This window comes from Heptranchias perlo, chromosome 27 (genome assembly GCF_035084215.1).
Source record: "Heptranchias perlo isolate sHepPer1 chromosome 27, sHepPer1.hap1, whole genome shotgun sequence".
In the NCBI taxonomy this organism is placed as follows: domain Eukaryota; kingdom Metazoa; phylum Chordata; class Chondrichthyes; order Hexanchiformes; family Hexanchidae; genus Heptranchias; species Heptranchias perlo.
In genome coordinates, this window is record NC_090351.1 from 38,209,371 (window position 1) to 38,232,369 (window position 22,999).

Genomic DNA, 22,999 nt, shown 5'->3' on the forward strand with positions numbered 1-22,999 from the left:
ACAGATTCAAACAAAAACAATTCTGGATTTTTTTTGTTGCAATTAAAACATTTGAACATACCACATACTCCAGAGAGGGAAAGACTGCACCAACTATGAAAATTCAATCAGAATGGGAGTACGAGGGTTACTCTGATCTCTAGCAGGGGTGGACAAATGTAAGGAATCTTACAACACCACGTTATAGTCCAACAATTTTATTTTAAAATCACAAGCTTTCAGAGATTATCCCCTTCGTTACCTGACGAAGGAGATAATCTCCGAAAGCTTGTGATTTTAAAATAAAATTGTTGGACTATAACCTCGTGTTGTAAGATTCCTTACATTTGTCCACCCCAGTATCTCCACATCTAGCAGGGGTGGCAGTGGTCAAAGGTATTTTGATTATGGAGGAGGCTGAAGTGATAAGATTCATCACAACTTATTTACAGGGCAAGGAAGACACACTTGGGCTTTTCTGGCATCTTCATTAAATTGTAGCATGTCCAGAATACCATCTGCAATTCAACACGAGATAATTCAACTCAAGTATACATGGATATCAACCATGTAGGGTATACTCTGCATAATTAACAGATGCTTGAGACTGGCAAGCAGACTCCAGTACTGTTTGGACATTATGCAATCACTATTCTGTAGCTGCATTCAAGTGCTGCAGGGCTCCATTGGGCAATATTTCACTCACAGGCTACACAGCTTCACCTACTTAAATGCACCGGTCTCAGTTAGCCCTATGCAAAACCAATCTTTCTGGAGACCCTCAAGTTGTTGAAAATGTCAATTTTAATTGACAGCAACCTCCCTGTAATGATGTAGATACATTGTGCACATATGGCAAAGACTACTTATCCAGCTGAGCCAGGTAGCACTTGTAGATCAAGGAGCAGCTTGTAACAGAGATGAGGCAGATAGTGCTTGCATGGTGAAGGACCACTATGCTTTAAGGTAGAAGGAAAAATGTGATAGGTACACAACCAGGCCCAGGTACAGTAGCTTTTATGGCATAAGTTCAAATCTCACCATGGCAAGTTATGAAATTGAGTTCAATAACTGGTCTTGAGGGCTGGCACCAGAAAACCAACCACGAAAGCTGCTGGATTGTTGCAAAAACCCAAACTGCTTCATGGATGTCCTTCAGGCAGGGGATCCTCCCACCCCGACCCGTCTGGCCTACATGCGGCTCCAGTCCCACACTATGTGGTTGATTTCTTAATGCCCTCAGGGAAACTAGGGATGGGCAATAAATATTGCTGGGCCAATGTTGCCTACATCTCAAGAACAAATAAAATGATTAACCAAAGCTGAAGGTCCAATGATCAACTTAAGATGTAACCAGGTGTACACTGACAGGTTACACCTTTATGGAGATATCTTGGAGATAGTGAACCTCATCACTAGAACAGAACTGAAGGTTCCACATTTGAAAGGCTAGGTCCCATTTTCAGATGCTGATGGACCTGTAAATCTCCAGCATTTTCTGTCTTTATAACTATTCCAGCTGTTGATAATTAGCTTCCTGATGGGGGAAGGGAGAGAGGGTGATATGCTATACACAAGTTTCTAACTATTGACCAATTTATGTTAACTGTTTTCATCCATCCATGTAAGGTTCAAAATACAGTACAATAAAATTACATTTCAAGGTGGTCAGATTCTTAAATTTTGTACAAAAAAGATTTCTTACTGTTCCTGCTGTGTCGAGGATTTCAAGCATACACTGTTGGCAGTCTACTTCAACTTGCTGCAGAGAAAACAGAATACATCTTACCAAACCTGGCCACATTCAGATACATAAGCAGCAATTTTAATAGGAACAAACATAGGAAGAGTAGGCCATTCAGCCCCTTGAGCCTGTTCTGCCATTCAATTCGATCATGGCTGATCTGTACCTTAACTCCATAAACCCACCTTGGTTCCATAACCCTTAATACTCTCACCTAACAAAAATTTATCAATCTCAGTTTTGAAATTTTCAATTGACCCCCAGCCTCAACAGCTTTTTTGGGGAGGAGAGAAGAGGAGGGGAGGGGAGAGAAGAGTTCCAGATTTCCACTCCCCTGTGTGAAGTGCTTCCTAACATCACTCCTGAACGGCCTAGCTCTAATTTTAAGGTTACACCTCCTTGTTCTGGACTCCCACACCAAAGGAAATAGTTTCTCTCCATCTTTTTTTATTATTCGTTCATGGAACGTGCGAGTCACTGGCAAGGTCAGCATTTATTGCCGATACCTAATTGCCCTTGAGAAGGTGGTGGTGAGCCACCTTCTTGAACCGCTGCAGTCCATGTGGTGGAGGTTCTCCCACAGTGCTGTTAGGAAGGGAGTTCCAGGATTTTGACCCAACGGCGATGAAGGAACAGCGATATATATCCAAGTCGGGATGGTGTGTGACTTGGAGGGGAACGTGCAGGTGGTGTTGTTCCCATGTACTTGCTGCTCTTGTCCTTCTAGGTGGTAGAGGTCGCGGGTTTGGGAGGTGCTGTTGAAGAAACCTCGGCAAGTTGCTGCAGTGCATCCTGTGGATGGTACACACTGCAGCCACAGCGTGCCAGTGGTGAAGGGAGTGAATGTTTAGGGTGGTGGATGGGGTGCCAATCAAGCGGGCTGCTTTGTCCTGGACAGTGTCAAGCTTCGAGTGTTGTTGGAGCTGCACTCATCCAGGCAAGTGGAGAGTATTCATCACACTCCTAACTTATGCCTTGTAGATGGTGGAAAGGCTTTCGGGAAGTCAGGAGGTTAGTCGCTTGCCGCAGAATACCCAGCCTCTGACCTGCTCTTGTAGCCACAGTATTTATGTGGCTGGCCCAGTTAAGTTTTGGTCAATGGGGTGACCACCCGGATGTTGATGGTGGGGGATTCGGCGATGGTAATGCTGTTGAATGTCATGGGGAGGTGGTTAGACTCTCTTTTTGGAGATGGTCATTGCCTGGCACGAATGTTACTTGCCACTTATCAGCCCAAGCCTGGATGTTGTCCAGGTCTTCCTGCATGCAGGCATGGACTGCTTTGTTAACTGAGGGGCTGCGAATGGAACTGAACATTGTGCAATTATCAGCGAACATCCCCATTTCTGACCTTATGATAGAGGGAAGGTTATTGATGAAGCAGCTGAAGATGGTGCCTGAGGAACACCTGCAGCTATGTCCTGGGGCTGAGATGATTGGCCTCCAACAACCACTACCATCTTCCTTTGTGCTAGGTATGACTCCAGCCACTGGAGAGTTTTCCCCGATTCCGATTGACTTCAATTTTACTAGGGCTCCTTGGTGCCACACGCGGTCAAATGCTGCCTTGATGTCAAGGGCAGTCACTCTCACCTCACCTCTGGAATTCAGCTCTTTTGTCCATGTTTGGACCAAGGCTGTAATGAGGTCTGGAGCCAAGTGGTCCTGGCGGAACCCAAACTGAGCAGGTTATTGGTGAGTAAGTATCGTTTGATAGCACTGTCGATGACACATTCAATCACTTTCCTGATGATTGAGAGTAGACTGATGAGGCAGTAATTGGCCGGATTGGATTTGTCCTGCTTTTTGTGGACAGGACATACCTGGGCAATTTTCCACATTGTCTGGTAGATGCCAGTGTTGTAGCTGTACTGGAACAGTTTGGCCAGAGGCGCGGCTAGTTCTGGAGCACAAGACTTCAGCACTACAGCCGGGATGCTGTCGGGGCCCATAGCCTTTGCTGTATCCAGTGTACTCAGCCGTTTCTTGATATCACGTGGAGTGAATTGAATTGGCTGAAGACTGGCTTCTGTGATGGTCGGGATATCGAGAAGGCAGAGATGGATCATCCACTCGGCACCTCTGGCTGAAGATGGTTGCAAACGCTTCAGCCTTATCTTTTGCACTCACGTGCTGGACTCCATCATTAAGGATGGGGATGTTTACAGAGCCTCCTCCTCCCGTTAGTTAATTGTCCACCACCATTCACGACTGGATGTGGCAGGACTGCAGAGCTTTGATCTGATCCGTTGGTTGTGGAATCGCTTAGCTGTCTATAGCATATTGCTTCCGCTGTTTAGCATGCATGTAGTCCCGAGTTGTAGCTTCACCAGGTTGGCACCTCATTCTTAGGTATGCCTGGCATGCTCTTCTACACTCCTCATTGAGCCCGGGTTGATCCCCTGGCTTGTTGGTAATGGTAGAGTGAGGAATATGCCAGGCCATGAGGTTACAGATGCTGGAATATAATTCTGCTGCTAATGGCAGACAGCGCCTCATGGATGCCCAGTTGAGCTGCTAGATCTGTTCTGAACCTATCCCATTTAGCATGGTGGTCGTGCCACACAACATGTTGGATGGTGTTCAGTGCGGAGACTTCATCTCCACAAGGACTGTGCGGTGGTCACTCCTACCAATGCTGTTATGGACAGATGCATTTGCGACAGGTAGATTGGTGAGGACAAAGTCAAGTAGGTTTTTCCCTCACCACCTGCTGCAGGCCCAGTCTGGCAGCTATGTCCTTCAGGACTCGGCCAGCTCGGTCAGTAGTGGTGCTACCGAGCCACTCTGAATTGGACATTGAAGTTCCCCCACCCAGAGTACATTTTGTGCCCGTGCTACCCTCAGTGCTTCCTCCAAGTGGTGCTCAACATGGAGGAGGACTGATTCATCAGCTGAGGGAGGGCAGTAAGAGGTAATCAGCAGGAGGTTTCCTTGCCCATGTTTGACCCGATGCCATGAGATTTCATGGGTTCCGGAGTCAATGTTGACTACTCCCAGGGCCACTCCCTCCTGACTGTATATCACTGTACTGCCACCTCTGGTGGGTCTATCCCACCGGTCGGACAGGACATACCCAGGGATGGCGATGGAAGAGTCTGGGACGTTGGCTGTGTCAGGCTGTTGCTTGACTAGTCTTTGGGACAGCTCTCCCAATTTTGGCACAAGTCCCAAGATGTTAGTGAGGAGGACTTTGCAAGGTCGACTCGGGTTGGTTTGCCTTTGTCGTGTCCAGTGCCTAGTGGTCCGTCCGGTTTTATTCTTATGACTTTTTTTTTAAAGCACGATTTTACAACTGAGTGGCTTGCTAGGCCATATCAGAGGGCAATTAAGAATCAACCACATCGCTATGGGTCTGGAATCACATAGGCCAGACCGGGTAAGGACAGCAGGTTTTCTTCCCTAATGGACATTAGTGAACCAGATGGATTTTTACGACTATCCAGTAGTTTCATGTCCATTACTGATACTAGTTTTTAATTCCAGATTTTATTTTAATTAATTGAATTTAAATTCCCCAGCTGCCGTGACAGGATTTGAACTCGACTCCAGATTATTAGTCCAGGTCTCTGGATTACTAGCCCAGTAACATAACCACTTTGCTACCATACCCTATAAATGCCTTTAAACATAGCAACTAGATTTCCTCTCAATCTTCTATACTCAAAAGGAATACAAGCCCTAGTCTATGCCACCTGTCCCTATGGTCTAACAATATTAGGGGTACACGAGTACCCCTATGAATTCATAACCAAATTCCCCATTACACACTCACAATGGCACCCATCATAGGAACAGGAGTAGGCCTATTCTGCCATTTAATCAGATCATGGATGATCTGTACCTCAATCCCATTTGCCCACCTTTGCTCCATATCCCTTGATACCCATAACTAACAAAAACCTGTCGATCTCAGTCTTGACAATTTCAATTGACCCACAGCATCAACAGCCTTTTTGGGGGGGTGGGGAGCAGTGTTTCAGATTTCCACATTTCCACCATCCTGAGAGAGAAAAAGTGCCTCCTGATTTCACTCTTGAACAGCATATCTAATTTTATTATGCCCCCCTTGTTCTGGAAGCCCCCGTTAGAGGAAATAGTTTCTCTGTATCTACTCTTATTGAATCCTTTTGTCATTTTGATTAGATCACCAATTTTGGATTGGACAGGCCTGTTTCAGTGAGCTGTCTGGAATTTTTTTTTTAAAAAGGCAAGTTTAAAAATTTTTTTAAAAAGCCACTACCCTTTCATGCCTTATGCTGTGGAGCCATTCATGAATTTTCATCAGTGTACAATTGAATTAATGACTCAAAAGAATCATGAGTCTGTCACTGACTGGATGGGGGAAGAGAAAGAACAGATACCCAACTCCTCAAACTCCGATTTAAGAACCTTAAGCTCCATATATAGTAATTCTTTGTGAACGAGACCAGATTACAACAATTTTGAGGTATAGTTTTAGGATACTTTGCATATTCAGCCAAAGCTTGGTCTCACAACTTAAGATCTCTGTAGGCCTACCTTACTCATGACTTGTCATATCTGGGTCTGTTGCAGACTTATGAACTAAATGGACGTTGGTCTTTTACCATCTAGTAATTCCTATGCATAAGAAGTCAGCAAATTTGTTTTGGTAGCAGTAGCAGGAGGGTCATTTTATAGATTAGCTGTTTTCTTGGGCCACTGATAAAGATTTTTAAATAAAATCCTGAAAGATTATTTTGTGCTCAGGATGAAGGGCTTCAGCATTGCGAAATGGAACAATTTCCACATTGGGTGTCTAGTGTCGGTACCAAACATTTGGGTGGGGTTAAATACAGATCGCTAGATACGACTTAAAGTGCCCTCTACTCTGCCGCAACATGCCTCAGTATGAACTTAAGGAGGAGCCACTACTACCCCATGTGACAAGTGTTTCCATCTTCCACACCAGCCACCTTGTGGTCTGAGCGAGATTGCCAAATGAAGCCAAGCTGGGGAAGGAGGGAGCTTTAATTTACACTCTGCGCTAATCCCTGGATTAAGACTGCTCAATTTACTGTCATGTAGGTGATATATTGGGAAAAAAAGTGTAGGGACTTCAGAAACCATTTTAATGCTGTGCCGTGTCAGATGGTAGCGATTTTGTTGTGGAATGATTCTTCTCGGTCTCAAGTTACAATAATTCCCAGATATCACACGCCATGGAAATATTTTTCGTTAGTTCAGTGCCAGCTCATTGATGATTAAAATCAAAATTTATTCAAACCAGTTCCACTTCTGCACAGCGAGTCAAATGAAAGCAATGTGCCCAACCTAAAGTCTATCAGGTGACAACACAAAATGGGAAGTTTTAACAGTCTAATGTGTCAGAATTACTTCTGAGCACTTCCAACTGAAAAAAAGTTTTATTAGAAAAAGGGAAGTTAGAAAGCTTTTGGAACATTATAGTGATGAGTTTTTGGGTCTAAATAACTGGTATACCAGAGCTGACAATCTGTAACCACCATTCCTGCTGCATTTCATTTTAAAATTCAGCAAGAACAAAAACAGTAACTACTTCTTCGACTGCCACCCACCTCTCCTGGAAGCACTTGAGCTGGAATACAATCCCAAAGGCACCGGCGACCTTCTGGTTCTTTGCCCAAGTGGCACTTCATGTGTGAGCCTAGATATCAGGTTTCAGGAGGCTTTGGCCACAGTGGGAACCACAGCTGAGCCTGATCACCGCCCTCACTAAATTTCCAGCAGCCATTGGATAACAATGAGGGACAGGAACTGGGATAGTAAAATCAGGTCAATGGTCAGCTCAAACAAAAGAGAGTTGGCCGATTGTTAGTATAACTTTTGGTCCCCACTTTGTTCCTTGTATCAGACATCAGCACCATGGCACCAAATTAAATGGTGGCACAGGATACCCACTCCAGTTAACAAGATTAAAAGTCGCAAAGATCAACAGTAAGGGAAGATAACTTTCTTTGCTCTTTTAAAAGTACAATATCAGAGATCCACCATATCTTTATTTTCCCCCAGGAATCTTCCAATGTAAAGCATTTGTTAGAGCAATGAATGCTTAGCTGACTATAGTATTGCACCCTGTAATGCATTTAAGGGGAAGCTAGATAAGCACATGAGGGAGAAAGGAATAGGTTATGCTGATAGGGTTAGATAAAAAGAGGGGTGGATGATGACTCAAGTGGAGCATAAACGCCAGCAAAGACCAGGTGGGCCAAATGGCCTGTTTCTGTACTGTACATGGTGTTATTTTATGTAATTGAGAACAGCACGATTGAAAGACTCAACTGCAGGTCAAGTCCTTCAATCAAGCAGATTCTCATTTGCAATTTGCTGCACTCCCACTTGTTCATTACTAATGACACCATGGATATATTTAGTTTTTTAAAAAAAATTCTTCAAATCCTGTACTGTTTATTAAGGCTCTCCCTCCCAGCCTGTGGACTAATCCAGTAGGACACCGCATGACACCAATTATGCTGAATTCAAATCAAACTGTCCTTCAATTAAAACTGAAGGGCAAACAAACAAAAATCATATTCTGGTACTGAAATGTAGTGACTGCAGCCTAGACCACTCCAACCCAGAGTAGTTAACAAAGGGCAACCCCCAGCATCCCTTGTTCACGCTCTGGGCTATTGCTCATTTTCATTGCGATATGGGTCAGAATTTAATTTTGGAATCAAAAGGTCAGGACTTCTGGTCGGTTGTGCCCGAATGGAACTCTCCCCAAAAAGGTGTTGAGGCTTTGTTAGGCAAGGGTATTAAAGATTAAGGCACTAAGAAGGATATATGGAGTCAAGATACAGATCAGCCGTGATTTAATTGAATGGCTCACTCCTGTTCCTCTTTCTCCTGGATATAATCTAATATGTAGATGTAACTGGTTACATAATGTTTTTCAAACAAAAACTGCATATGTGAGGGGGGGGGGGGGGGGGGGGGGGGGGGGACAAGTCTTTTGGAATGTAAGACAGTTGCACATTCGCTTTTCTAAAGCTGACTAATGGCTGAAGTGTGGGCTGAGGAAACAATCCTAATCTAAATAGCGAGCTGTAAGTTTATCAGCACAGTGAAGCACTGACTTTAACATAGCTAAAATGACCCAAGTTGCTACACAACAGATAGGAAAAATTCAGACAGACGAGGTAACATTGAAAAAGGTAGGTTTTGAGGAGACTTTTTACGGGGTTCGAATGAGGCCAAGACAGCTGAAGGTGCTACCACCAATGGTAGAGTGCCGGGGCACGGGTAGGTGGATATGAATGCACAGTAACCCAAAGATCAGAAGAGGGACAGCATAAGCTGGAACGTAGGCCTAAGGGTGAGGGTGGAAGATGGGTGGGGGAAGGGGAAAAGGAGAAAGAAAAGAAAAAAGGGAAAAAGAGAAACGAGTCCATACACAATCCAGACTCATGAAATTCACAGTCTGGCTGGACGAAAGTTTCTTCTGTCGGCTGCGAAAGGGTCCTCTACAACACAAGTTTACGGCAATCTTAATTCAGTTCCTTGCGGACATGCAGTCAATGAAAAGCTATCCCATAATTTGGCATTATGCTCAGAGCTCATAGGATGGCTCGTATTGGAAGTGGGATGGGTCGCATTGGTGCGACTGGGACATCTCGCACCTTGATACAAGGTACAGAGGCCTCCCCCAATCATTATGCTGACGCAAACTTGCATTGTGAGCCATTTTAAAAAAGGAAACCTAGCCATCTCGGCGACTCAAAAGCTTATGAATGTCTTTGTCGATGTGGAAAGGCAAAGCAGACATATGTACCAATATCACCCCTCCCTTCTTTTGCCCCCGCCACCCTCTAGCTACATCACATTGTCTCACCTTTCTGTAGGAATCTTCTATTGTTGGGTCATACTTTTCAACAAATATTCCCTGAACAAATTGTACAGTCTGAAAGAGAAAAAAAAACATGTCAGGGTAACATGCACAACCCACAGCATCCTAAAAGGGAAGAAAACCACAAGACAGGGCCAGGAAGAGTACAAAATAATCTTCTACCTATAACAAAGCAACATTTACACACAAAGCATCAGCTTTAGAGGCTGATGGCTGCATAACAGATGCATTTGAGGATAGGAATAGAAGGCTATGTTGACAGGGTTAGGAGGAGGCTCATGTGGAGCATAATCACAGGCATAGGACCAGTTGGGCCTAATGGCCTGTTTTGGTGCTGTAAATTCTATGAAGCATCTCGTCTACCCAACGCCACAGATGAATGGTAAGGACATAATAAGCACTGCTACACTGTTATAAAATTAAACAAGTCAAGGAAACAGCTGCCAGAACCAAAATCAATGGAAAAGACAAAGGCCAAGACTTTATGCCACTTGCAGGTGCTGTTTTGTATTGATTATGTTCACTATTTTAGTGGCCTGTAAACACCAGCTGAGGTTTATTTATATATATTGCATTACAAAGCACACTACCGGTTCGGGAGCCTCCACTTCCCCTTTCCAATTCTCAGACACTAAGTGTCTGATTAGTGAATATCGCAGATAACCAAAATATTGATTTTACTTAAGAACCAAACTGAGATGACATTTGACTGGTAAGGGTGAAAATTTTTAGTCAATTGATTTGTACTGGGATGAAATGATGGCTACAGGGAAGCAAAAATAAAGAAAGCATAGTAATCAAAGATCAAACACACTGGCCTAGGATTTCTGACTGATGCTGACGATAACCCATCCAATGAGTTACTGTCAGAAAATCTAAGCCAACTAATTACAAAACTGTAATGGGTTGGTAAGCAAAGTATTCAAGAAATGCACTAACGGCAATTAGCTTTTTTTTACAAAAATAAGTGACTCAACTATATAAATTTTTAAAATAAAAATAGAAAATGCTGGAAACACTCAGGTCAAACAGCATCTGTGGAGAAAGAAACAGAAATAATGTTTCAGGTCGAAGATTGGGAGATAGACCTGAGCGAGTGAGGTGATTACATGAAACAAAAAGCAATTTCTCTAAAGTTTTAATTGATTAACAATTCAATCAGTTGAGCACAAATAAATGCTTCTGCAAATGTGAATCACTGACTCACAAATAGCAAAGTAGATACTGAACCAATTTAACCTTTTTGTGGTTAAATGGGATCGGACTATCCACGAGTTATACTGCTCTTTTCCAGGTCATTGTAGAGTTGCCCTATTTTTGCACCAATAAAAACTTTACTTGTCCTGCACGAGTGGCAAAACAAGCATGCACAAAAAAATAAGCAGCAGTGAAACAAGTAGGAATGACACCTGCAAGGGTATGCTGCTTCAGATGTCAGACTGCCTGAGGTTTCAATGCAAAGCCTTGCATGCATTGTGCAAATATGAAATTAATGCTAAAAGATAGGAGTAGCAACATTCATTAGCAGGATTTGGAAAGATGCTACAAAAGCTGGCAAGGCCAAGTACACAAAAATGTCAGTAAAATAAAAGAACTGATCTCATAATACCAGAGCGAGAGATGGTAGGATCAGTGTTGACAGGTGACCCAAGACAGGTGCAATGAAGTTTGACTATAAATTGTACCGTGCTGATAAACTGAATACAGGAATGTATTAGCTCACTTCTATTTCATCAGCAGCACTCAAGATCAACTAAGTATTCACAATATTTAGGACACAGTTGCCAACTAATGTAAAATAGAATGGAATCCCTGCAATTTTGTGCTTAAGATAGTTACACACTAGAATGCACTGAATGTTAAAACATTGCACATCAGGCACGAAGAAATTGCCAGGCAAATAGAGTTGATCTTTAAAGCCCTGATTCACGCCTGCTCTACAAGTTACAACAGTCGATGTTTACAAATGGATACCCAACCAGCTGTTAATGCAGCATGTACCAAACCAAATACTACTAGCAACCACTGACTTGGATGTTTTCCGTAATCTAGGCTGCATCAGCAACATCCTTCCAAATATTTTTGGTTGAAGAACCCAGGACATATGCCGGGGGGTGGGGGGTGGAATTTATCCCTCACTGGGGCAGTACAAATTAAGCTTCATTTTATTCAAGGAACATTCAGGCAAAATCTCAAGAGCTTTAAGAATATTTTATAAACTAAATGACACAAACCAAATTAGAGTCTCAAAAGACTGCACAATTAAATCCTACTCTGATTGCAATGAAGTAGTTTACAAACAGGCTCTGCATCCTTGTCCCCCAAGAAACAGGGGAAGTTGGGGAGATTACAGAAAGCAACGGGGAAATAGTAACCACAAGTCTGGCTTATAATGGAGAAGGGGAAGAGTACAGAGATTCTCAACTCTAAGAAGCATTTTGAAGGACTGAAGGGGGAACCAAGAGCGACGGGACTAGATCCTATTCTGTTAGGAGAGGAGTAAAAAAGTACAAAGTAATCTTGAATAACTGGGTAGAGCAAAGAAAGAAACTAATGTGGGTAACAAGGGAAGCGATGAGGTGGCTAAGAGTCAAAATAGTATAATCTATGCCAGTGACTAAGGGAGGGCAGACAACCTGAACCATTTAGTTGAGTCAGTGTTCAAAGGATATCAAGATTTTCTTTCCCAATGCAGAGGTAGAATTGTCAGGAGGAGACCAGAAACTATTAAGAAATTACAAACAGAGGTGGCCAATAAGCTGTAGACCACAAGTGGTTAGTCACCTGACTGATGGACTGCATACAGGGGGGGGTGTAAGGATGTTGCCAGTGGGAGGAAAAACATCAAGCATCCTGGCAGGTATTTTTAGGGAATCACTGGAAAACAGGACATGAAGCATGAAGATTGGGGAAAGGTGATAGGAAATAGTGCTAGGAACTACAAGCCAGTGATCAAAATATCTGTAGTAAGATGAATAATTAAGGAAGGCATATTGAATCAGACAGAAACACAGAATAAGAGGGAATAAGCATAATTGGAGGGAGATCATCCATAACAGATTTATTGGGAGTTCTTTGATGAAATAACAGACTTGGTGAACATGGACATTCAGACTATACATTCTGATTTTAGCAAAGCTTTTGGAATCGGTCACATGACATTGGTCCATAACATTGGAATGCATGGAATTGGGGTATGGGAAGAAAAGCTTTTGAAATGGACTGAAAATTGGCTGAATCAGAGGAAACAAAGTATAGTTTTACATGAAAGTGCACTGGTATGGAATAAATGACTAGCAATATACCTCAGGGATCAATGCTGAGGCTGTGGCCACTTTCAGTATACATAATGTGGAACGAGAGACAGAAATAAAGCTTCCTAAATTTGCCGATACTAAATTTTAGATGGGGAGGGCTGACCAAGGAGCAGATACAAAAAAGGGATGGATTGAAGTTGAGCTGAAAAGTGGCAAATGTTTAATGTGGATAGGAAAGACCCTCTAGTCCATCCAGCCTATCCCACACAATCATGATACCTTGTGTATCACAACATACACACACTGGTTTGGGGAAAGGGAAGAAATGGTGGGTCTCTACAGAATACAATACAGGAGAAGGATGTGAGAAATAGTTTAGTGCGGCAATAAATCAGTACGGTGTGCAGCAGCAGTAAGAAAGATCTTAGGATGTAAAGTCAGATGGATAGAGCACAAGTTCGGAGAAGTTAGTACAGAACACTAATCCAGCCCCAGTTGGAGCACTGTGTTCATCATTTCATAATAGGGATAGCTTGGTTTTGGAAAGAACACAAAAGGGCAACTAAATTGGTATGCTGCAATCAAGTACCCAAGATATAGAAATCGGCAATGTTTCTGCTTAAGAAAATGTTCAGATGAATCTTATTGAAGAATTCAACACTAAGATAAACTAAACTCTACACTAAGGGGAGACATTATAGTTCGGAAGAGAAAAGGGGAACAGACAGTTCAGATTTAATTGCTTCACAGTGTGGTGAATCTGTGGAAGAGACTGCCTAGGGTGGAAATTTGAGAAGGTGAATTCAAGATAGGGTTTAGATGAGTATTTGGTGAAAGAAGTGATTGAGGCGCATGAGACATAAAAAGTGTATTTTTCCAGAGTTTGAGAATGGCCTGATGGAATAAACTTTGCTTCCCACATGCCATATTTTGTGCTGAATTTATTCACCCTGCTCCCTTGATTTTAATCTCACAATGCAGTGGTCCCAAATGTAAGGTTGGTTAGGTAGATCATGCAATCACCAAATCCAAAACATGAGCACAGTCACCTTTCCCAGGTGACTCAAAAACCACAAGTGGGGGGGGGGGGGGGGGGGGGGAAAAAGAGAGAAAGAGGGAGAAGCTGCTTCTACCAAACATGATGTGGAGATGCCGGTGATGGACTGGGGTGTACAAATGTAAGGAATCTTACAACACCAGGTTATAGTCCAACAGTTTTATTTGAAAATCGCAAGCTTTCGGAGGCTTTCTCCTTCGTCAGGTGAGTGTCTGATTCCTTGAAAATTGCCGCATATATAGTCAGAGAACAATGCCTGGTGATTACAGATAATCTTTCCAACTGCCCGTTATCAAGGCAATCAAATTGGCGGCCAAACATGGCCACCACTTCATGAATGCAAGAACAATAACCAGAGGAACCAGAACCAGCAATGACAACAGAAATGGAGCAGAGTTCCTAAACTCCTAGTTTATTCACAACAGTTTAGGAAAAGCCAGAACCTATGCAATAGTTGATGAGTCACCCCTTACTATACTGACATGTTCTTAACCAAATAAAGTCAATGCACAAATATTACAATCCTTAGCACAGTTGGGTGCTACATGTCAAAATGTGCAGACTAAAAATATACACCATTTAGAAATCCAATAACTGATGTACCAAATGGATTCCAGGCTTTATGTTGACAAGAAAGCAAGTGGGAAAAAAGTCATACAGGGAGAAAATATTCAAATTTAAGCATTATGCAGAGTCAAAGCTCTTGGGCTTTATTTCAGTTAATGATCAAACTGCATTCAATTTGGAAGATTCAGTGATATGCTTTATCAAAGCAGATTATCTGTTGTTTCATCATCTCAGGGTAGATGTATTAAGCACAAGACTAGATTAATATCACTGCAAACCATACTATCACGCCTCAAGTGCAGTTTAGTTTATTGACACATTCTTTAAGATTCTTAGCTTAATAGCCCGACAAGTAATATTTTAAGAATTAACCAGCTAACATTTATGAAGCATTTTATGTCCTTGGGCTATCCCAAAACACTTTACATCCAATGAATTGCTTCTTGAAGTGCAGTCACTGTTATGAAGGCAAAAGTGGCAACCAATTTGCACACAGCAAGGCCCCACAAACAGCAATTGAACAAATGGCCACTCTGTGTTGGTGGCTTTGTTTGAAGGAAGGATATTGGCCAGGACACTGGGGCAACTCACTTCTCTTCCAATAGCACCCACCTGAGCAGGTGGTGCGTAAAACATTATATAGCACTCTTAAACAGGCACGTGTACATGTGCAGGTGTGCTGTCAATGAAATGTCAAAAGTTAGCTGCAGTAACACTAAGTTACTGGTTATGCAAGGGTATTGGTACAAGTGCATCTCTCAAGATTGGGTGCACTTTAAGGAAGTTATATCGGCCATTGTGGGACTGATTCAGATTAATCCATGTAGGTCAAAACACTGCCTGTTCCCCTCAATCCCTTCGCAGCCAAATTAGCAGCAAGGGAACTGCACTTGACTAGTATCTCTGGCCAAGGTAGCTGGAAACAAAAAAAAAAAATCCAGCTGGGGTCCCTGCTTCTGATCACTGTCCAGTTATTCCAGCTAGATGTACACGTATGGACTGATGCTGAGTGAAGACACATTGTCTCTCAATTGAGAGACACTCACCTCCCTTCCTCAAATCAACAGGTTTTTAAAAAGAGTCACCTAATCAGTACTTCGATACTTGCTCATCATTGCTTTTCATGGGATGCTCAATTGAAAAGGGCAATTCCAAGTTTTTCTCCCAGCAAATTAAATACACAACTACTTGCATTTGAAGAGGTGACTAAAGTAGTGGACAGGGGCATGTCAATGGATGTTATTTATATGGACTTCCAGAAGGCATTTGATGAGGTCCCACATAAAAGAGACTGTTAGCTAAGATAGAAGCCCATGGAATCGAGGGACAAGTACGGACTTGGTTAGGAAGTTGGCTGAGCGAAAGGCGACAGAGTAGGGATAATGGGTAGGTACTCACATTGGCAGGATGTGACTAGTGGAATCCCACAGGGATCTGTCTTGGGGCCTCAATTATTCACAATATTTATTAACGACTTAGATGAAGGCATAGAAAGTCTCATATCTAAGTTTGCCGATGACACAAAGATTGATGGCATTGTAAGCAGTGTAGATGAAAACATAAAATTACAAAGCGATATTGATAGATTAGGTGAATGGACAAAACTGTGGCAAATGGAATTCAATGCAGACAAAATGTGAGGTCATCCACTTTGGATCAAAAAAGGATAGAACAGGGTACTTTCTAAATGGTAAAAAGTTAAAAATTAGTGGATGTCCAAAGGGACTTAGGGGTTCAGGTACATAGATCATTGAAGTATCATGAACAGGTGCAGAAAATAATCAATAAGGCTAATGGAATGCTGGCCTATATATCTAGAGGACTGGAGTACAAGGGGGCAGAAGTTATGCTGCAGCTATACAAAACCCTGGTTAGACCGCACCTGGAGTACTGTGAGCAGTTCTGGGCACCGCACCTTCGGAAGGACATATTGGCCTTGGAGGGAGTGCAGCGTAGGTTTACTAGAATGATACCCGGACTTCAAGGGTTAAGTTATGAGGACAGATTACACAAATTGGGGTTGTATTCTTTGGAGTGTCGAAGGTTATGGGGTGATCTGATCGAAGTTTAAGATATTAAGGGGAACAGATAGGGTGGAGAGAGAGAGAGAGAGAGAGAGAGAGAGAGAGAGAGAAACTATTTCCGCTGGTTGGGGATTTTAGGAGTAGGGGGCACAGTCTAAAAATTAGAGCCAGACCTTTCAGGAGCGAGATTAGAAAACATTTCTACACACAAAGGGTGGTAGAAGTTTGGAACTCTCTTCCACAAACAGCAATTGATACTAGCTCAATTGCTAAATTTAAATCTGAGATAGATAGCTTTTTGGCAACCAAAGGTATTAAGGGATATGGGCCGAAGGCAGGTATATGGAGTTAGATCACAGATCAGCCGTGATCTTATCAAATGGCAGAGCAGGCACGAGGGGCTGAATGGCCTACTCCTGTTCCTATGTTCCATTTATATAGCGCAGTAAAATGTCCCAAAGCGCTTCACAGGAGCATTGTCAATCAAAATTTGACACCAAGCCACATAAGGTGACATTAGGACAGGTGACCAAAAGCTTGGTCAGATGGGTAGGTTTTAAAGAACGCTTTAAGAGGAGGAGAGCGCTAGAGGCAGAGGAAATTCCAGAGCTTAGGGCCTAGATGGCTGACGGCATGGCTGCCAATGGAGCGATGAAAATCAGGGATACACATTCATTCCCTCTTTCTTCTCCTCCCCCCTCAAGCTGGTGACACTTACCATAAAACTAGCAGCTCTCCAGTACCTTGCTGCAGTGGCCATTCTTTATCTGCAAGCCTGGTCAGTGACTGTCAGCTATTAAATTGTTGGTGCCATCATACTTGAGGCATTGTGTCTTCACTCAAGATCCATTCAAGCACATGTACTTCTAGTGGGGGTAACTGGATAAACATCAGAAGCAGGGACCTGTGATTCTTTTCCCCCCCCACCACCATTGGCCAGACCTGGTGTAGCACTCCTGAGCAGCTAATCTGGTTGGGATCAGCTGACTCGAGCATTTTGTACAGCTACACAGCATTTGCCTGTGAGTCACTGGATGAGCCAACCAAGACTTGGTTTTGCTTGTGTTACCATTCTAATAAAAGTGGGCCACTTCCTCAATAGCACAGCTGACTCCCTCACTGCCCAATTAAGTGTCAGTTTATAAAACAGATTCTCTTTCCATCACGTGGCAACAGATCCACAAGGGGAAAAAAGATAAAAGTAGCTAACAGCCCAAGTCCAAAAAAATTGCAGAACTGCATATAGCACTTTTTTTAAAATTGAAGTGCCATGTACGAACAGTAAGGTCAGGGGTGCCAGCCTGTGATTTTCCTGCTCATTAAAATGAGGGGGGGGGGGGGGGGGGGAAGAGAAATCACAGGCTGGCAAGCAAGCAAATAACCTGCATTTATATAGCACCTTTAACCTGGTAAAACTTCCCAAGGCACTTCACAGGAGCGTAAACAGGCAGAAATTGACACTGAGCCAGAGATATTAGGACAGGCAACTAAAAGCTTGGTTAAAGAGGTCGGTTTTAAGGAGCGACTCAGAATGTACAGCACAGAAACAGGCCATTCAGCCCAACAGGCCCATCCTCATCCCTCCCTACTACATCTAACCCTATCAACATACTCTATTCTTTTCTCCCTCGAGTTTATTTAGCTTCCCCATAAATGCATCTATGCTAGTCGCTTCAAATACTCCTTGTGGTAGCGAGTTTCACTTCTAACCACCCTCTGGGTAAAGGAGTTTCTCCTGAATTCCCAATTGGATTTAAAAAGGAGGTAGACAGGCTGAGGTTTGGGGAGGGAATTCCTGAGCTTAGGGTCTAGGCGGTTGGAAGCATGGCCGCCAATGCTGGAGCGATGAAAATCGGGGATGCGCAAGAGGCCAGAATTGAAGGAGCGCAGAGATCAGAGAGTTGTAAGGCTGGAGGAGGTTACGGAGATGGGGAGGGGCGAGGCCATGGAGGGATTTGAACACAAGGAGGAGAATTTTAAAAATCGAGGCATTGTTGGAACAGGAGCCAAGGTAGGTCAGCAAGCACAGGGGTGATGGTTGAATGGGACTTGGTGCACGTTAGGATACCGACCAGAGTTTCGGATGAGTCAGGTTTATAAAGGGCGGAAAGTGGGAGGCTGGCCAAGAGAGCATTGGAATAGTTGAGTCTGAAGGTGACAAAAGGCACGGTTGACTATTTCAGCACACACAAAGGCTGAGGCGGGGCGGAGATGGGCAATGTTACGGGGCTGGAAATAGGCAGTCTTGGTGATGGGAGAGGATACAGGGTCGGAAGCTCAGCTCGGTCACAAGTGGAAAACTCCAGCCTCGAGGCCTAAGTTTCACTCAAAGCAACACCATCTAAAAACCTGAAATGTTGGAGCATTCCAAATGCTCCCATTTAAGTGGACTGCAGTAAAACGCAACTATAAAAAGGATAACTTCTGGCTACCATCAGTGCTTTTATTGGTACTTACCAGAGCAGACTTCCCCACACCTCCTGAACCGAGGACGACCAGTTTGTATTCGCGCATCCTGTGACGTTCCTAAACAGCGTCACTATCTGCAAGACAAAGACACAGCCCGTTTTAGAAACAAAGAATGCCATCCACAAAAAATATTTTGTGTCCTGCTCCCAAACAGCAAATGCAGATGACTGCCCAGCAGGCTAACATTACTGAAACAGTGCACACAAAAACTAATAGGGAGAGAAGCAGATGATCTAATTTTAGTCTCCAGCCAAGCACTCTACAGAAATGGGCCATGTTTTTAATGCAACAGTCTGCTTATATTTTAATCCAGAACAAAAAAAAAGTTACTACTTTCCACATCCTTGGGTACATTTGGAAATTTGCCTTTTAACAAAGCCCGCAGGGGATACATGTAGAGGAAGAAAAACACGCCTACAGTGACGACCCCTGCTACTTGCCTGCGAGTTTATTCCTTTGTGCCTCCATGTAGGAGAGCTACAGTCTCCCGATACTAACAATGCTGCAATGTCAAGCAGAACAGCACGAGATATAAAATGGAGGCCACCGCACTGCAAGCACCCAAGGCCTGAATAGATGAAACCGCGAACGGCAATGAACTCAAATCTGATCAACTATGCCAGTGACTTACTAGGCTGCTGAATCAGCCACACTTACATACCACTTTTAACATTCACATTGCTGTGAAATGACTAGCCACCTTAGATAGTCAGCAGACTCTGTTTGAAATAAGTAACTTTGAACTGCATTTCATTGGAATGAAAATCAGGGAGGAGGCTGAAGGAGAGAGGGGGAAAAAGCAGATAAGCTCAACAATTCACCTAACTATCCCCTCCCTCCTTGCAGGGATAATTCAACAGCTATAGGACTATCTTATGTACATCATACCCTACAGGCAGGTCATTTATAATCAGATGCAGCACTGTCAAATAACATAGCAGCTCATACATATTCCACATTATGTAGCATTTATGCATGAGTACTAATACATCCATGGAACAAACATTCCCCGAGTTCAAGTTATGGTCAGTACAAGAATGGAAAGAACATTGTTCATGACAGCTCCTTCCCAGAACAGCTTCTGCACATATACAGCAGTACTATACTGGTGCAAGTACATTTCAGTAAAACCTCCAGCCTGTCAGCTGACCGCACCCTGATCTGGTGTCCTGTTAAAACACACTCTTTCCTGTCACATCATGTGGGAGCCAACTTCAAAAAGCTGGCAGCCGTAATCGCCAGTGGCAACAAAAGATAAAACTCAGTGAAAGAACCTGCTGCGCACACAGCCTGTTCTGAAAAGAACATAATCCACCGCTTAAAAGGCTTTAAAATAATCAAACAGTCTTGACGCCACATAAATATGCTTCCAGGCCCAGTGGTGCCATTAGGTTTACTTAGCATATTGGTACCAATCCACTGCAGGAAAAAAAATATAATTAGACCAATACACTTGGAGAATTTTTTAAAAAAAAATAAAAACAGCGAGTGGTTATGATCTTTAATTCACTGCCTGAAAGGGTGGTGGGGAAGCAGATGCAATAGTAACTTTCAAAACAAAATTAGACATATACTTGAAAAAGGAAAAATTTGCAGGGTTATGGGGAAAGAGCAGTAGAGTGGGACTAATTGGATAGCTTTCAAAGAGCCAGCTCAGGCCCGATGGACTGAATGGCCTCCTTCTGTGCTGTATGATTCTGCTTGAATGTCACGTGACACTCAATTCATCAACTCAAACTTGTCCCACCACCAGCGACTGACTTGTAATCCCTAGTGCTCAAAATACACTAGATAATTCAAGCTGGAAGGACAAAAATCTATAAGTGCTATTGTTGAATGTTTTCCACCTTCAAATGGATGTAGCAAAGACATTTGACATGCCCGTTATGCTGCAGTAAAATCCTAATGACAACACTAAGGGGACTTTTAAAATCAGTGTAGTGAGGTTAGTGATGCTGTGCTGCTATGTTACAGAACAAAGCAATTCATCTAGGTCACTTCTCAATCATGCCCTGTCTTATAAATAGAAGGCTTCATCACACTGTAATTTACTGACGGGGTCTCAGTACGCTGATCAGTACTCAGTGCCAGTTCATACTTTGAGGTAAATCTTTTTACACACTGGTCCATCAGAAGTGAAAAAAGTGACCACTTGCACGTAAAACATTTTGTATGAATTTGAGCTTGTGCGCGCTTATCCTAGAAAGCAGCAAGTCCTTTCCACCAGCAAAACAAGTGCAAAGTGGTGCTGGAGAAAAGTGTGTAACAAGAAGTGCCAATGGCAAAACTTTGCACTACAACCCCTTTGGCATTCGTGACTTGGCCATCAATACCTTAAAATCTGGAATTGAATGTGACCCAAGTGGATCTCAAATTGATATACTTGTATTCCACCAGGTTTATATATCTGGTTCTTGGTTTCTTGTACATTACTTAACAGATACTTATTCTACAAGTGACTCTTTGTAGAATTTGTACCAATCATTTCAATATGCTCAAATCATTTCCAAGGATCGCATTGAATAATCTGCCTCTTCCCATACATTAAACGGTTTCAAACCTGCAACACAGGGTTTTCCAGAGAGCTCATGTACAAAGGAAGATGGTTAAAACATCTCTGGTTATACAAACACACTATTAGAATTTCATAAACACAAATCAGCCAAAAGTTCTAGGCTCGTTGAAGTGGTCAGCTGTACATCTAAATCAGAAAAATGAGCTCTTCAAAAACAGATCAATACATTCTTTTCATTTCAGTGAACTTTTTTGAAGAACAAATCTGTTCTAATTGGACCATCTTCAATAATACCACATCTTCCCCGTGACCACAGCTGCCCTAGAGAGCAAGGATAATCCCAAAGTTCTTGACATCAGTCTTCATCAGCCCCTTTTTCTACTCCCTCCACCCTTATCTCCAACACCAACAAGCTGATTTGAAGATTGCAACTATTTGCTTGGCTACTTCCTCGTGACTCCTATCTACCCCCAACTTTCATTAAGCTAACTGCCTCCATAAGATCCATCATTTTTTTCCTCCACCCATTTGACCCAACTATGATTCTTTAGCCCAATGCTCGCTGACTTCAACAGCGCAGCCCCACCCTTCAAAAAAGGTTATGACCCCTTTTCAAAAAGCCCACCTTCAACCCCTCCTTCCTCTCCCAACTACCATCGCCTCTGTAACCTCCCTTTCCTCTCTTAAAAAAAGGTCCTCAAGCATGTCCTCATTACCACCTTACTCTGAACTCATCTCTACCATTGCTCCCAGTTTGAATTCCTCAGTCTAGTTTTCACCCTACCTACAGCACAAAGGCCACCCTGGTCAATGTCACTGGCACTAACATGATCCCTCCTAGTCTTGCTCGACTTCTCTGTTGCTGTGGTTGACGACTCCATTCTTCTCCTCCATCTCAGATACACCAGTGAGATGCTGGCTTCACTTGGTTCAACTCCTATCTATCCTAATTATTGATTTCAATTAAGCTCCTAAAAAGGGAAATATTTTTGGTTTCATATAACGTATAGACGAGATTGAATTCTTTGTCTTTTGCTAAATTTGCACGAAGCGGCACCATACCAATCACAATGCAACACCTCCCAATAGTTAAGTCCCATACAAAAGTAGCTTCAGTGTTTCAACAATAGCAGGTGCTTGAGGGACAGTGGCCCTTTGTGGAGCCTACTGAAAGCTTACTTCCAGAAAACAGGAACATTGCTATTTAAACTTCTGCAATTACATTACATTAATATATATAGTGAGAGATAGGGAGATATATTTAAAATGTGCACTAGCTGCACGGCCAAACTTTTGGCAAAACATGCAATTTTGTATGTCTCTTATTGTAAGATTTAAAATGTTATTTATGGCTAGCGTTTTCCAGGGTGGTGATTTTTTTTTTAAAAAGCCATTTTCAGTGCTAAAGAGTTTAAAATCAGTGATTTCAGTTGCAGTTCATTAAAAAAGTTACAATCTAAGATAAGGAAATCCCAGAAAAGGTTAGTATGACTATCTTGTTGGCTATTTACTGATACAAATGTGCAGGTGAAAGTAGG

General features: G+C 42.8%; 1 protein-coding gene across 4 annotated transcripts in view; it reads right to left on the reverse strand.

Annotated features, from left to right (window-relative positions):
• Positions 1 to 22,999, reverse strand: part of rap1aa (RAP1A, member of RAS oncogene family a) — a 133,038-nt gene that overhangs the window by 35,666 nt on the left and 74,373 nt on the right. For all 4 annotated transcript variants that reach the window (XM_068007686.1, XM_068007685.1, XM_068007688.1 and 1 more), the window contains 3 exons: positions 18,935 to 19,020; positions 9,558 to 9,626; positions 1,685 to 1,741 (listed from right to left, as the gene is read on the reverse strand). In XM_068007686.1, coding sequence (XP_067863787.1) covers positions 1,685 to 1,741; positions 9,558 to 9,626; positions 18,935 to 18,991 — 183 coding nt within the window. In that variant the 5' untranslated portion in view covers positions 18,992 to 19,020. The remainder of the gene's footprint in view (positions 1 to 1,684; positions 1,742 to 9,557; positions 9,627 to 18,934; positions 19,021 to 22,999) is intronic.